We start from the raw sequence: 15,169 nt of genomic DNA, 5'->3' as shown, positions 1-15,169 counted from the left end.
TCTGTATCCTCAATCCATTTAGGTTAACTTAGCTTGTCAAGTTATACAGTATTCTGGAGCCCTAGACAGAACAAATGCTTAGACCCACTCAGGGGTGTATATTAGTAGCAATGGATTTGAGAGTGAGTGTGTGTGTGTGTGTGTGTGTGTGTGTGTGTGTGGTGCTTGAGTAAAGTGATCTGTGCATTATGAATAATAAAAGTCCCGAAGCCCACCCCCCCTTCTTCTACTCACCTCACTCTCTCTACTTGTCTCTCTCGCTCACTCTCTCTCTTCTCATACCTCTCCGTTTTCACTTGCTTTCCTCCCTCCTGCCATGTGACTCCCTCTCGGCCCAGAAATTATTCACGAGCTCTGCCGCCTTGGCAGGACCTGCGCCGGAGGCCCCGCAGAGCTCCGTGCTGGGGCCCGCTTCCCGCTGCACAGCGGTACCCGCCGGGGTCATTCGGTGTCACCCTACACCTCAGACGGGCAGCGCTGGCAGCGATACCCCCTCCGTCGCCGGGCTCTCAGCCCCAATGAATAAAAGATGCCCGAAAAAGTGAAAAAGAGCCCCGAAACCGAAGAAAGGGCCAACGGGGAGGACGGTGGGGAGACGCAGACGAACGGAAAGAGCGGGCCGGGAGCCAGCGGAGACGCGGACGGCGGCGAGGGCCGACGGAGGCAGTCGAGCGGCCGCGCGGCGGACGCGGACGGCGGGGCGAGGCAGAGGGGCGGGACGGCCAAGGGGAAGGCGCAGGATAAGGGGCGGCGCGGCCAGAAGGCGAGCGGCACTGCCGAGGACGAGCGCAACAGCAGCGAGCCGCCCCACGGGCATCGGGCTGCGCGAGAGAAGCCGGCGGAGGGCGAGGGGGTGAAGGGAGAGCGAGACAGGAAGAGGGCAGCGAGTGCGGGGGGCGACATGAGCTCCGAGGAGCGGAAGGGCAAGGATGGGGAGAAGAAGAAGAAGAAGAAGAAGAAGAAGAAGCCGGCGGAGGAGGCCGGGGACGACGAGGCCGCGCAGGAGGAAGAGGAGGAGGAGGAGGAGGAGGAGGAGAAGAAGAAGAGGAAGAAGGAGAAGAAGAAGAAGAAAGGCTCAGACAGCGACGAGGAGAAGAGAGGCAGGAAAGGCAGGAAGTCGAAAGGCAAGCAGGAGAACTACGCTGAGCTCTACCAGCAGGAGCTCGTGAACTATCACACTGATGAGTCTGACGGGTATGAGGAGGAATACTATAAAAAGAAAGGTACACCCATCGCTCTCGCACTGTTGTTCTAGGAACGCAGAAGAACAGCCTCAGAAGCGCAGCCTACACTCTAGTGCTGCTCTTTCACCCCCTTAAAGCTCCCACTCTCTCATTCTCATTCTCCCTCTTTATGTACGGTACTTTGACCCAAGAGTGCTTTGCTGTATTATTTCTGTCTGCTGTTTGTTGATGTCTCAGAATCATTCTCTCTCTCTCTCTCTCTCTCTCTCTCTCTCTCTCTCTCTCTCTCTCTCTCTCTCTCTCTCTCTCCCTTTCTTAGTTTCTCCCGCACTCACACACAGCTGTTATAGCTTTTCTGCTGTAATTGTGTAAGGTGGAAGAAGGACAGGAAATAAAGAAATGGAACATTTTACTTTTCAATTTGGGAAAATTCTCTTACACTGTGCAGACCTGCAGAACTCAAGTATATTTTTGAACGCCTCTGTTTCCTTGGCTGTCATTTCCTCATGCTTGCTTTTTTGTTGACAGACATCTCCAGTGGGCTAATTTGGTTGGCCACTGTCTGCATAAGCCATCTTTGATTAGCAGTTAGCTCAGCAGGTCTGCTGCAGCTGGCAAGCGGCCCTGCTTTTTAATTAACCATATTCCCTATAAGCGTCCTTTTATTGGCACAGGCTCGCTCTGATGGGCGGACAGCCCCTGGCAATGATTCCCGATTCGCCCCATGCCAGGAATAGCGAGGTGGCTCAAGCGCACAGGTGCTTGGCAACATGCTGGTGGGGAGATTTGAAGCAGACCACCACCTCCCTATGGGCAGAAACCCAATGCCCTAATCACTCTATTCATGTGGTCTTCTTATGTTCATGCAGTTCTGGGAGGTGTGCTGGCGTGCTCGGTCACGCGTGCCGCCTCGATTTTCAACAGACAATGTCGCTCGAATGAACGGGGACCGTGGCTGTGGAAGCAGCCCGGCCATCTGGGTAAGGCGAGTGGGCTTCAGTCGCAAGCCGATCGGGTTCTTCTAGAGTGTCAGTAAACCTCATGAACAATGTGTGGCGCGTAGCGACGTGTGAATGCGCCCGGCACACGTTTCAAATCTGATCGCCCCAACTGTTCTCCTTTTATTCTCAGGCCGAACGCATTTATTTCATCAAGCAACTTAAACAGGGTTTTACAACCGGCGTTTACAGGTTCTAATGGCGTGAATTACTTTTCGAAGAAAGAATTAGTTATACTGCATGTTAATTTGCCACTGTCTTGCTGTCATTTTTAGCAAACGTGAACATAACACGACTTTCAAAAAATAATATGCTTTTTTCCCCTTCGTGTAAATAGGGCCCATGGTAAGAACTAAGCTGCAGGTTGGAGGGGCTCCTTGATACTGATCCAGGGCCAGTTCTCTCTACTTTAACCCAGGTCAACTTTACACGCAGGACGTTTCATTCACAGCACTGTCATTGACAATCCGTAATGTGAAAGTGACTTAATTTATTTCACTCATTTCCTTTCGCATATTGATTGCTCTCACGGTGAAACTGAAATAACGTGCGAAGTCAGCGCAAGGAGACGCGCGTGGATCTCGCGTGCCCAGACCAAGATACAGTTTGCTCGCGACTGGCAACAACTCAGAAATGAATCCTGCCAGTTGAATGTTCTTCCTGCTGAAGTGGAGACAATTATATAAGAAGGAAATACAAAAATAACATTTCATAAAAACATCCCTGTACGATTATAACTGGTCCAGTAAAACCGATTTCCAGACAGTAAAAGCTATGAAGACCAGACGAAACGTGTTTGCTTGACTCAACCAAGCCGTCCATATCAGATGACATCTGTCGTTATTTTTTTTTTTACAAGTCAACTTTTTCATGCACCGTGTCCTGCTATTTTTAACCCAGTATTTTTTTTTCTCCTACTCACTCCTTCTGGATCCTTCTATAGCTATTGCCCTCCTGCGTTCTGAACAAGATTACCGGAATGTTCTCACCCAGCGATCTGGAACGCAAGCTATGCGGTGGAGGACAGACCGTAAAATGCATATTCATGCCAGTGGCGTCTTTGATCGGGAGTGAAGGACATCTTAGCAGATGTCTGAGGGGCAAAACAGAGCCTTTGCTTTGGAGGTCAAATCGACCAGTGGGTGACAGCTTAAGATATCCCCTGACCAGGACCGTTCCCAACTTCACATTTCTCAAATCACTTTTTTGTTTGCTCTTAAAACAAACGAGCAAAGAAGCATGCAGAAACTGGTACTGATCTTACAATGGAGCGATGACGTGTGAGACTCACGGAGAGTTTATTGAACACACACGTGCACACACACACTCACGCACACACTCAACAGGGGCTCTTCATACAACCTGAGCGTCGCTGTCCTAGGCTTCCATACAAACATCTTCTTCCGAGGCTGCTGATCAAAGGACAGCTCGACTCCGCAAGTATTTGCATTCATCAAGACCGCAACAGCCAACGGGACTGATCCCAGAACAGCCCTTTTCCTCGGTGCTGCCTGACCCGCTCGGCCCTGGAGGGAGGGGACCGTAACAGGAGGACGCCCCCGTCTCGCTTTCGCCTGGTTGACTCGGTTAAGTTACGGCCATATCGCTTTACAACCCTCTCTGCCTTCACAGATTAGCATGGAGGAGATGTTGGGTTCGTCTTAGTGCTGCATTCTGGACGACGTCCAGTCGGGCGAACACCGGTCAGGGCAGCGACGTTTCCGCCTCCGTTTAACGAACGTCTGCTGAAAACTTGGATTTCGGTTGGATTGGTCAAATGATGTGGTAATAGTTCTGATGGTAGAGGCATGCACCCATAATCCCTTGCATCTCTGAGCAACCTTTTTCTCTTTTTTTTTTTTCCCTCCATCCTCTCGCAGTGTACGAGGTGGTGACGGTTACGGGCGACGTGAAGGGAGCAGGCACGGATGCCAACGTTTTTGTCAGCTTGTACGGGGAGTACGGCGTCACGCCGAAGGTTCACCTGGCCAGCAAGTGAGTCCGCCCGCCGTCTGTCCGCCGTCCCTTAGGACGCGATCCTAGCGAGCGCACGTAAGCTCCTGCCTCTCGAGGTCGGGATGTGAACATAGGACGGACGGACGGACCGTCGACGCAGATCCAACCCTCGGATGTCCCTACAGCCGGACCGAACATGGAGCAGTGGAAGGTTTGCTCCAAACAGAAGGTTTAGTCTTCGCCACATCGATGGCTGTCTTCACCTTCGACCCGTTAGGCAGAGTTTTGGCGAAACAGCGCAGGGCATCAGACAGTTTATCCGTAATATCCCGCAGTCAGGGTTTTTTAACATGTTCTACGATTAACCTAGCTGAACGAGACCGTCGGAGTGACCCTCGCGACGCGTCCACGGGAATGAGAAGATTTTGTGGCTGGATTTGTCCAGCGTTTACATTATAAAGGGGTGTTTAAGAAAGAATAATGCAGTTTCCTGGTCCAGTGACTGAGGACAGCAGGCCAGTGATCTACGGCTAGAGGAGCTGGGTGTGAAAGATGTTCCCAAGGAGTGGACTGAATAACTGCGTTCATCTATATACGCGTGCATGTGTCCGTGCATCAGGGTCTGCTGCAGAACACGGGGCCAGTGGGGTGATGCTAACTGTGTGTTAACTATTTCTCCTTTTGTTTCCCCAGCACTGAAAAGAGGTATTGCCTAAACAAACAAACAGCAAAACAAGAAAACCTACCCAGTGACCCCTGCCTGGCGTTGCATTGCATTGTGGTCGTGATGTTGTATAAGGATGAGTTCTCGGTGCTCAGACTGTGGCCTCTCATCACATCCATTAAGTCACGCGCACACACCTGTGCTCCAAATCACACATATGTCCAAATATAAACATGAAAACACGTTTCATGGCGCACCACGGAGGAATAAACAAATGGCACGCAAAAAACAGCGGCATTGTCCATTTTGCCATGGTGAAGCACCTGCGCCTATACAGCATCACCAGGTTTACTCATCTGGAGGTAGAAGTAGATCATGTGACTTCCTGTTCTCATTCTCAGCCAATGAGAGATGACAGTGAGATGATGCTACTTCTGGCTATATATCTCTATAACAGTCAGAAACGTGCACATGCAAGTGCAGATGCGCATGCACGCACATACTCTCACACACCCACATACACACACCTGCCCACCCACACACACACACACACACTATGACAGCATGTCCAGTAAATTTCGACATGCGCGTGACGTCCGCATACGCTGTAACATGCTGTTTATTGTGAGACTCAGCAAAACTCTCTCTACGCTAATCAGTCGACCTGACACTAATCAATAATCAATAAACGCATCCGACATTGATTAGTCTGAGAGAGTTTTGTCTTGCCCAGATGAGGATCCCTGACCACGCAATGCATGTTGCATAATGACTTCCAAAAAACCCCCCTCAAAAATCCTTCGTGCTGAATCTGTCAGCTGGCACAACAGGGCTCAGAGCTTAGAGAAAAACAAACAAACAAACACAAGCTCTAACGTTTTGTCAGCGTTCCCATTTTGATAGGTTTGTGCTGGTGTTTCTGGGCTTTGATTGGCCAGCATGACGGTCAGAATGCAACATTTTGGAATTCAGATGAAATTTGACAGAGCTGCCTCGTCTGCCTAAATTCCATCATTTCCAAAGTTTGCTGATGATGTGTGTATCCGTGCCACATACAGTGTGAGTTTATCTTCCAGAGGTTTGCATGCGCGTCAGCGTGAGTGTGCGTAGGTGCGCGTGTGTGTGTGCAGACAAGGCCGTGTTATTCAATGAGTGTTTCCATGAGGAATTTGAGCCATCATTGTGTGTGTGTGTGTGCGTGTGTGTGTGTGTTTGATTAATTTGGCCAGAGCTTGGATATATGTGTAATTCATACTGGGTGATTTTTAATTCATGCAGTTTCCCTTTTGATCAGTGATGGACTTTTGCAAGAGTCAAAGCAAGGGGCCGTAAACTGATGTATCAGCCGGTGACAGGGACCCCCGCCCCCCCAAACACAACAGACACCTTAGAGTCCACCAGTGAGGGTAGAATTTGATTGTGTCTCAGATTCGATTGCATGGATCAGTTTGTTAGTCTGCGCGCGCGTGCGTGCGTGCGTGCGTGCGTGTGTGTGTGTGTGTGTGTGTGTGTGTGTGTGCATGTCTCTCTTTTTCTTTTTGCCGTTCTAGGTCTCTCATCCATCTCTCTGTTTTCATTCCAGGAGCAGAACGGCTTTTGAAAAAAACAAGACCGACGTCTTTCGTATTAAAACTCACAACGTTGGGCCAATAAAGAAACTCAGGTACACCGACACACACCCACACCCACACACATGCGCACACAAACGCAGACACAGGCACACACGTACACACTCGCCCCCAAACAACTGCCAGCGGTCTCCCAGCAAGCGGGCTTGTGTTTAGAGTTCTCCCGTGATCTGTGTTTCCTGCTTTTAAGGATCGAGCATGACAACACCGGCATGAGCGCCAGCTGGTTCCTGGACCGCGTCATCTTGACGGACATGAGCAGGCCCCACCTCCGCTTCTTCTTCTCCTGCACCAATTGGCTGAGCCGGGAGGAGGGGGATGGCCTCACTGTGAGATACCTGCTGGGCAGCCTCAACCCCATGGACATCCCCAAACGTATGGCATCGTCGGCTAGAAACGTACCGTAGCCAAACGCACGCATTCCATGTCAGATATGCATGTGATATTCTTAATGTTCGAAACGACATAAAAAGCTGTTAAATTAGCCATTTCTTTATCTCATATAGCAGTTACCAGCAGTTACAAATGAAGGAGAAACATATTACTAAATAAAGAGGAATCTGTATCACATACCACACCACACTGACCCACCTGGACGAAGGGAGGGGAAATTATGTTAAAATGCTATTTGTCGACTACAGTTCAGCATTCAACACTATCATCCCCTCCCTACTCACTACTAAGTTGGGAAATCTAGGACTGCATACATCCCTGTGCGACTGGATCTCCAACTTCCTAACAGACAGACCACAATCAGTACGGGTGGGCAACTGCTCCTCAACCACCCTCACCCTCAGCACTGGAGCTCCTCAGGGTTGTGTCCTAAGCCCCCTGCTCTACTCACTGTACACCTACGACTGCACAGCCACTTCCAGCTCTAACATCATTGTCAAGTTTGCTGATGACACCGTTGTCGTGGGTCTGATCTCGGACAACGACGAGAGGGCCTACCTGGAGGAGATTAAACACCTGGAAAACTGGTGCCAGGAAAATAATCTCCTCCTAAACATCAGTAAGACAAAGGAGCTGATTGTGGATTGCAGGAAGAAGCAGGAGCGGCACTACCAACCTGTGAGGATCAGTGGAACCACGGTGGAGAGAGTAGATAGTTTCAGGTACCTTGGAGTTCACATCTCGCAGGACCTGTCCTGGTCCCGCCATACCAACTCCCTGGCAAAGAAGGCTCGTCAGCGTCTTTACCACCTCAGACGCCTAATAGACTTCAGACTGCCCTCCAAGGTACTGCGGAACTTCTACACCTGCACTATTGAGAGCATCCTCACAGGGAACATCACAGTCTGGTTTGGGAACAGCACCAAGCAGGACAGACAAGCACTCCAAAGGGTGGGGCGTTCAGCAGAGCGCATCACTCATACGAAACATTCTGACCTGCAGAGCATCTATTACAAGCGGTGCCAAACTAAGGCCAGGAGGGTTGTGAAGGACTCCACCCATCCCAACAATAGGCTCTTCTCTCTGCTGAGGTCAGGGAAGTGCTTTCGCTCCCTGAAGACCAAAACAGAGAGACTGAAGAGGAGCTTCTTCCCACAGGCCATTCGGGCCCTGAATCAGGGAAACTGATAAACTGTGGGGACCACCACCACCATGTAACTGTAAATATTCAATTGTAAGCTGGAACTGTACATTGTGGACATACACATCCATATATACATTGTACAATGTGTATATAAACATACCATACTTATATTGTACATATATTGTTAATATATTTTGTATATATATATATATATATATATATATATATATATATATATATATATATATATATATATATTTTTTTTTTTTTTTTTTTTTTTTTTTTTTTTTCCGTATACACCCCTGTTTTTTCCTGTTTGGACAGAGCACTCTCCACCATTTCACTGCGAGTTATACTGTGTATGACTATGTATGTGACAAATAAACCAAACTTGAAACTTTAAAATTGAAACATATGCAGATGTGATTGCTGGTGGGGGAGGTGTAGGGGTGGAGCCTCGGGAGATCTCCGCCCACACATAGACACAGACCGCGCAGCGCCGACCACACTGTGAACTAGTGAACTCAAACCTCACGCCTGCACCCACACACACACACACATATTCACTTTCATTCACAGATGCAGTAGTATGTGGATATGAGAGAGAGAGAGAGAGAGGGAGAGAGAGAGAGAGAGAGAGAGAGAGAGAGAGAGAGAGAGATGGAGAGAGAGAAAAACGAAAGACAATACCTTGGCATAAAATATCTCTCATCACTGTCACTGGGTGTGTGTGTGAGTGATTGCGTGTGTGTGTGAGTGATTGTGTGTGTGTGTGTGAGTGATTGCGTGTGTGTGTGAGTGATTGCGTGTGTGTGTGTGTGATTGCGTGTGTGTGTGTGAGTGATTGCGTGTGTGTGAGTGATTGCGTGTGTGTGTGTGATTGCGTGTGTGTGTGAGTGATTGCGTGTGTGTGTGAGTGATTGCGTGTGTGTGTGAGTGATTGCGTGTGTGTGTGAGTGATTGACTCAATTGTGTTTCAGTTAACTCACTTTTCTTTTTGTGTTTGTTTTTTTCAAAACTAATCCGTGTGTACTGTGTGTGTGTGTGTTTGTCTTTTAGAAAATAAATACATAGCCAGCGTGTTCACAATGGACGTCAAAGGCAGCGGAACCGATGCAGATGTTTTCCTCACCATCTTTGGAGAGCGGGGAGATACCGGTGTGTGTGTGTGTTTGTATTTCAGAAATTAAAAGGTTCTGTTTAATATTGGCAATATTGTTTGCTGGATTTTCTATGTATGTGTCAATCCAATGTGGGTGTGCATGTGTGCGTGCGTGCATAGGGGAGAGGAAACTCGTGAGCGAGGGGAAGGATAACTTTGAGAGGGGGAATGAGGATAAATTCACCATTGATGCGCCGAACCTGGGAAACCTGAGGAAAATCACCATTGGACACAATAACAAAGGCTCCTCCGCTGGCTGGGGGTGTGATAAGGTACACACAGTTTATAGAACATAGATGTAGGGAAGGAACATTTGAACTATGAAAGGCACGCTTAAGGGTCTTGCCCAGGGGCCCACTAGTGGCAACTTGGCAGGACTTGAACCAGCAACCTTCTGATTACACATCAAGTATCTTATCCATTGAGCTACTGCTCCCCGAAGAAAGATAGAGAAAGACCCAAATGTACAAATACAAATGTATGTATTTCACAGTATTTATTTTTTAAAAAAAAGGCCTTTTTTAGAACCAAGTTTATGAGAGCAGCCTGTGTGAATAAAGAGAGAGTTCCTGACTAATAGTTTATTTGTGTTGTAGATAGATGTGCCCTCTTGTGCTCATGCACAGACAGGCTATGTGAATATAGATGTATTTTGATACATAGACACTAACACACAGTTCATTTGGCCAGTGCTTGTGCATGTCTGCAGTTCATACAGGGTAATTTTTAATTCATGCAATTCTGATTATATTAACAAAACCCTTCCATAACAGCCAAGAGAACACAACATGATATGTCAGTCATGGACTGAAGCTCTCTGTTACACACACACATACACACACAAACCCCTCTATATTCTAAAGAAGACCTCTCCTACACACACACACACGCGCACACACACACACACACACACACACACACACACACACACACACACACACACACATTTATATTCTAAAGAAGGCCTCTCTTACACACACACACACACACACACACATATTCTAAAGAAGACATCTCTGTTACATATAAACACACACACACACACACACACACACACACACACACACACACATGCAGACATATTCTAAAGAAGACATCTCTGTTACATATAAACACACACACACACACACACACACACACACACACACACACACACATGCAGACATATTCTAAAGAAGACATCTCTGTTACATATAAACACACACACACACACACATGCAGACATATTCTAAAGAAGACATCTCTGTTACACACACACACACACACACACATGCAGACATATTCTAAAGAAGACATCTCTGTTACATATAAACACACACACACACACACACACACATGCAGACATATTCTAAAGAAGACATCTCTGTTACACACACACACACACACACACACACACACATGCAGACATATTCTAAAGAAGACATCTCTGTTACACACACACACACACACACACACACACACACACACATGCAGACATATTCTAAAGAAGACATCTCTGTTACACACACACACACACACACACACACACACACACACACACATGCAGACATATTCTAAAGAAGACATCTCTATTACATATAAACACACGCGCACACACACACACACACACACACACACACGCAGACATATTCTAAAGAAGACATCTGTTACATATAAACACACACACACACACACACACACACACACGCAGACATATTCTAAAGAAGACATCTCTGTTACACACACACACACACACACACACACACACACACACACACACATGCAGACATATTCTAAAGAAGACATCTCTGTTACACACACACACACACACACACACACACACACACACACACACATGCAGACATATTCTAAAGAAGACATCTCTGTTACATATAAACACACACACACACACACACACACACACACACACATGCAGACATATTCTAAAGAAGACATCTCTGTTACATATAAACACACACACACACACACACACACACATGCAGACATATTCTAAAGAAGACATCTCTGTTACACACACACACACACACACACACACACACACACACATGCAGACATATTCTAAAGAAGACATCTCTGTTACACACACACACACACACACACACACACACACATGCAGACATATTCTAAAGAAGACATCTCTGTTACACACACACACACACACACACACACACACACACACACACACATGCAGACATATTCTAAAGAAGACATCTCTATTACATATAAACACACGCGCGCACACACACACACACACACGCAGACATATTCTAAAGAAGACATCTCTGTTACATATAAACACACACACACACACACACACACGCAGACATATTCTAAAGAAGACATCTCTGTTACACACACACACACACACACACACACACATGCAGACATATTCTAAAGAAGACATCTCTGTTACACACACACACACACACACACACACACACACACATGCAGACATATTCTAAAGAAGACATCTCTGTTACATATAAACACACACACACACACACACACACACACACACACATGCAGACATATTCTAAAGAAGACATCTCTGTTACATATAAACACACACACACACACACACACACACACACACACACATGCAGACATATTCTAAAGAAGACATCTCTGTTACACACACACACACACACACACACACATGCAGACATATTCTAAAGAAGACATCTCTGTTACATATAAACACACACACACACACACACACACACACACACACACACACACACACATGCAGACATATTCTAAAGAAGACATCTCTGTTACATATAAACACACACACACACACACACACACATTCTATAAAAGGAAGTTAGTCACGTTCCCGGGGTCACTGTGTGCTACCCATTCCACACTTCTCTTCCCCCTTCATGTCTCAGACTGCTCTTGGGTTCTGACAAAATGTGCTGTTGTTATAGTTGTATTTAAAAATTCAATTTTCTTTAATAATGTTTCTAATCCGAATGATCTGATAAGCAGCTTTGCAAATGTCCGAGTCCAAGCCCCCAGTGAGCAAGCCAAGCGCGACAGTGGCAAGGAAAAACTCCCTTGAGCACGAGGAAGAAACCTGGAGAGGAACCAAGATGAAAAAGGGGGGGGGGCATCCTCGCCTGCTGCCAACGGTCACCACAATAATAAACATTTTAAGACAAAAATAAATAAAAAAAATTAAAAATATGCAATGAATGTTTAGTCCAACATTAGGTCCTAGTCCGGATGGTGTGCGTGTGTCTGAAACCCATCCCGCAAGAGAACCTCCGTTAAGGGCTTCGAAGAGTAACTCTGGCCAGATAACTGCTAACTCGTTTGTGCAGTCTTGGTTGCATCTCTCTCTTTCTCTGTGTTTGTGTGTGTCAGGTGATAATAGACGATATGGGAAATAAAGAGGTATATGAGTTTCCTGTTAACGCCTTTTTCGACATCTCCGAAGGCGATGGAAAAATCCAGAGAGATGTGCTTGTTGGAGGCCTCCAGCCAATGGGTAGGTGTGTGGGTGTGTGGGTGTGTGCGTGCGTGGGTGCGTGTGTGTGTGTGTGTGTGTGTTTAAGAAAGAAAAAAGGGTTAAAAAAGAGTTAGCAGTAGAGCTCAAGATGTATATGTAGTTTTATATAATTCAGGGAAATGTAATTTAAAGTCCAGAGGAACTTGATATCATGATATTTATGATCTAAGATTGCATGCGTGTGTGTGTGTCCGGGTGGGGTGGGGTGGGGTGGGGTGTGTGGGTGGGGGTGTGGGTGTAGCGATCGTGTATAACGTACAGGTGATGACGGGCGATGTTCGGGGAGCGGGCACCAACTCCAAGATCCACCTGGTGATGTACGGACGCAAGGGCGTGAAGAACAGCGGCAAGGTCTTTCTGGAGGGCGGCACGTTTGAGCGCGCTCAGATCGACGTCTTCAGCGTGGAGCTGCTGGAACTACTGAGCCCGCTGAGCCGCGTGACCATCGGCCACGACAACGCCGGAATCAGCTGCGGCTGGTACTGCGAGAAGGTGTGTGTGTGTGGGGGGGGGGGTGGATTTTTATGGTCAGTTAATAGTCCGGACCACGTCTCAGACGTCTCAGACTCCCTCGCTTTCTGCTTGCTTCATCGTCTGTCTGTCTGTGTGTATTTGTGTTGTCCCCTTCCACATAACTGTCTTGCCCTCATCCCAGGTGATGGTGTACTGCCCTTTCACGGGAATTGAACAGGTGTTCCCCTGTGGCCAGTGGTTGGATGAAGATGAGGGCGCTGGACTGGTGGAGAGGGAGCTGTATGAGATGGTCTCACTGCGTCAGCGCAAGCAGAAGAGTGAGGCCCCCCTTTATCTTTATCGCTTTTATCAGATGTCCATACATCTGCATATGCAAATTTAACACGTCCGCATGTTCAAGGCTCTCGCATATGCAAATGTCACACATCTCCATGTGTAAATATCATACACTTGCATTTGCAGATTTTTACATCTGCAATTATACCTTCAGCAAACGTCAACATTGTGAGGGCGGCAGTTAGCGTTACAATATCCAAAGAACCTTCAAATGAATCAGTGGGAATGGGAGAGAACATTCCGGAAACTTTCTAACAGTCCCTTTAGCTTAAGAACAAAAGTTTTTAACACTGACATGTCTAACACATGCACGCACGCACACACGCCCTTTCTGTGCGATGGTTCTGTAGAGTTCCCGTGGTCACTGTGGATCTGGACATCTGACGTGAAAGGCGCAGGGACGGATGCGCAGGTCTTCCTGCAGGTCTATGGAGAGACAGGAAAGAGTGATGAGATGAAGTTGGAAAGCAAGTCGGACAGCTTTGAACAGGGCCAGTGCGACAAGTTCATGGTACTGAAGTCCATCTCTGTGTGTGTGTGTATGAACGCGTACGTGTGTGTGTGTGTACTCATTGAGGCGGAAAGATGTGACATGCGACGTGTCCAGTGTGTTTCAGAATTACCAACCACGGCAGACTCGGATGTCCAAACGCTCCTTTGCTGAATGTGTGTGTGTGTGTGTGTTTTAACTGCTGCTGTAGATTGAGATGCCTGATATTGGCAAAGTGAGGAAGTTGAGGATTTGGCATGAGAAGAGAAATCCCTTCTCTGGGTGGCATCTGGGCAGGGTAAGAACTGTTCTTCACCCCATCCATCCCTCCATCCATCCCTCCAGTCACTCATTTACTCTCTCAGTCCCTCGCTCAGTCACTTTGCTTATTCATCAGTTACTGGTTGGTTTGTATGTGTGTGTGTGTGTGTGTGTGTGTGTGTGTGTGTTTGCACATGTGCAGGTCACATTAATGAAGACCTTGAACAGGGAGAAATATAACTTCGTTTGCAATCGCTGGCTGGACATTAACGAGGATGACAACGAGATCGTCAGGGAGCTGCCAGCTACCGGTGTCCACGTCCCCGAGCCACTGCCGTGTAAGAGAACTACAAAATGCAGCCATAAGACTACATATTCCAGAAATGACTGCCAGAACAGCCATTAAACTATATATGCCAGCAACAATCCACATAATGAAACTAAAACTAAAAAAAGTGTACCGAAAAAAAAGTATATTGTAGCTTCAAAAGTTTGGAACAGATGAAACAGATTAGTGTCAAGCTAATCAAACTTGACTTGTTTTTATGTCTAAAGTATAATGAATGACGATATGAAATTACTCTTGCCATAAAAATGCCAATATAAGGAAAGACTATTCTGGAAGAATTTGTGAACATAAAACACAAGTCTCTTGTTATACCAGATTAGCCTTCTACAGATAGAAGATCATTTATTTAAATGAATTATTTCGATATCACGTTTTGTTGTGCTCAGTGATTAAGTATCGCGTGACCATCTGCACGGGCACGGTCAGCGGCAGTGGAACAGACGCCAGCGTCTACCTGAACGTGATCGGCGACCTGGGGGACTCGGGCGAGCGGCTCATGTTCATGAGCAAAAACAACGTCAACAAGTTCGAGAAAGGAAACGTGAGTGAGCGCCGCCAGCCGGCCCCGTTAGCCATGCTTTGCCCGCCAGAGAGAATTTCCAGCTCGTCACGTTTG

The 15,169-nt window shown here is 47.1% G+C and overlaps 1 protein-coding gene across 1 annotated transcript in view; it reads left to right on the top strand.

The window, feature by feature from the left end:
* The first annotated feature begins 355 nt into the window (after positions 1 to 355).
* Positions 356 to 15,169, top strand: part of loxhd1a (lipoxygenase homology PLAT domains 1a) — a 45,849-nt gene continuing 31,035 nt past the window's right edge. The window contains exons 1-13 of the mRNA XM_081704038.1: positions 356 to 1,223; positions 4,063 to 4,177; positions 6,385 to 6,465; positions 6,621 to 6,805; positions 9,027 to 9,125; positions 9,250 to 9,401; positions 12,499 to 12,622; positions 12,885 to 13,135; positions 13,299 to 13,434; positions 13,804 to 13,964; positions 14,155 to 14,241; positions 14,407 to 14,542; positions 14,940 to 15,094. Coding sequence (XP_081560164.1) covers positions 530 to 1,223; positions 4,063 to 4,177; positions 6,385 to 6,465; positions 6,621 to 6,805; positions 9,027 to 9,125; positions 9,250 to 9,401; positions 12,499 to 12,622; positions 12,885 to 13,135; positions 13,299 to 13,434; positions 13,804 to 13,964; positions 14,155 to 14,241; positions 14,407 to 14,542; positions 14,940 to 15,094 — 2,376 coding nt within the window. The 5' untranslated portion in view covers positions 356 to 529. The remainder of the gene's footprint in view (positions 1,224 to 4,062; positions 4,178 to 6,384; positions 6,466 to 6,620; positions 6,806 to 9,026; positions 9,126 to 9,249; positions 9,402 to 12,498; positions 12,623 to 12,884; positions 13,136 to 13,298; positions 13,435 to 13,803; positions 13,965 to 14,154; positions 14,242 to 14,406; positions 14,543 to 14,939; positions 15,095 to 15,169) is intronic.

Source organism: Electrophorus electricus, chromosome 21 (genome assembly GCF_041902795.1).
Source record: "Electrophorus electricus isolate QZ-2024a chromosome 21, ASM4190279v1, whole genome shotgun sequence".
Lineage (NCBI taxonomy): Eukaryota > Metazoa > Chordata > Actinopteri > Gymnotiformes > Gymnotidae > Electrophorus > Electrophorus electricus.
Note: the sequence above shows the minus strand (reverse complement) of the source record. Positions and strands in the feature narration are given on the sequence as shown.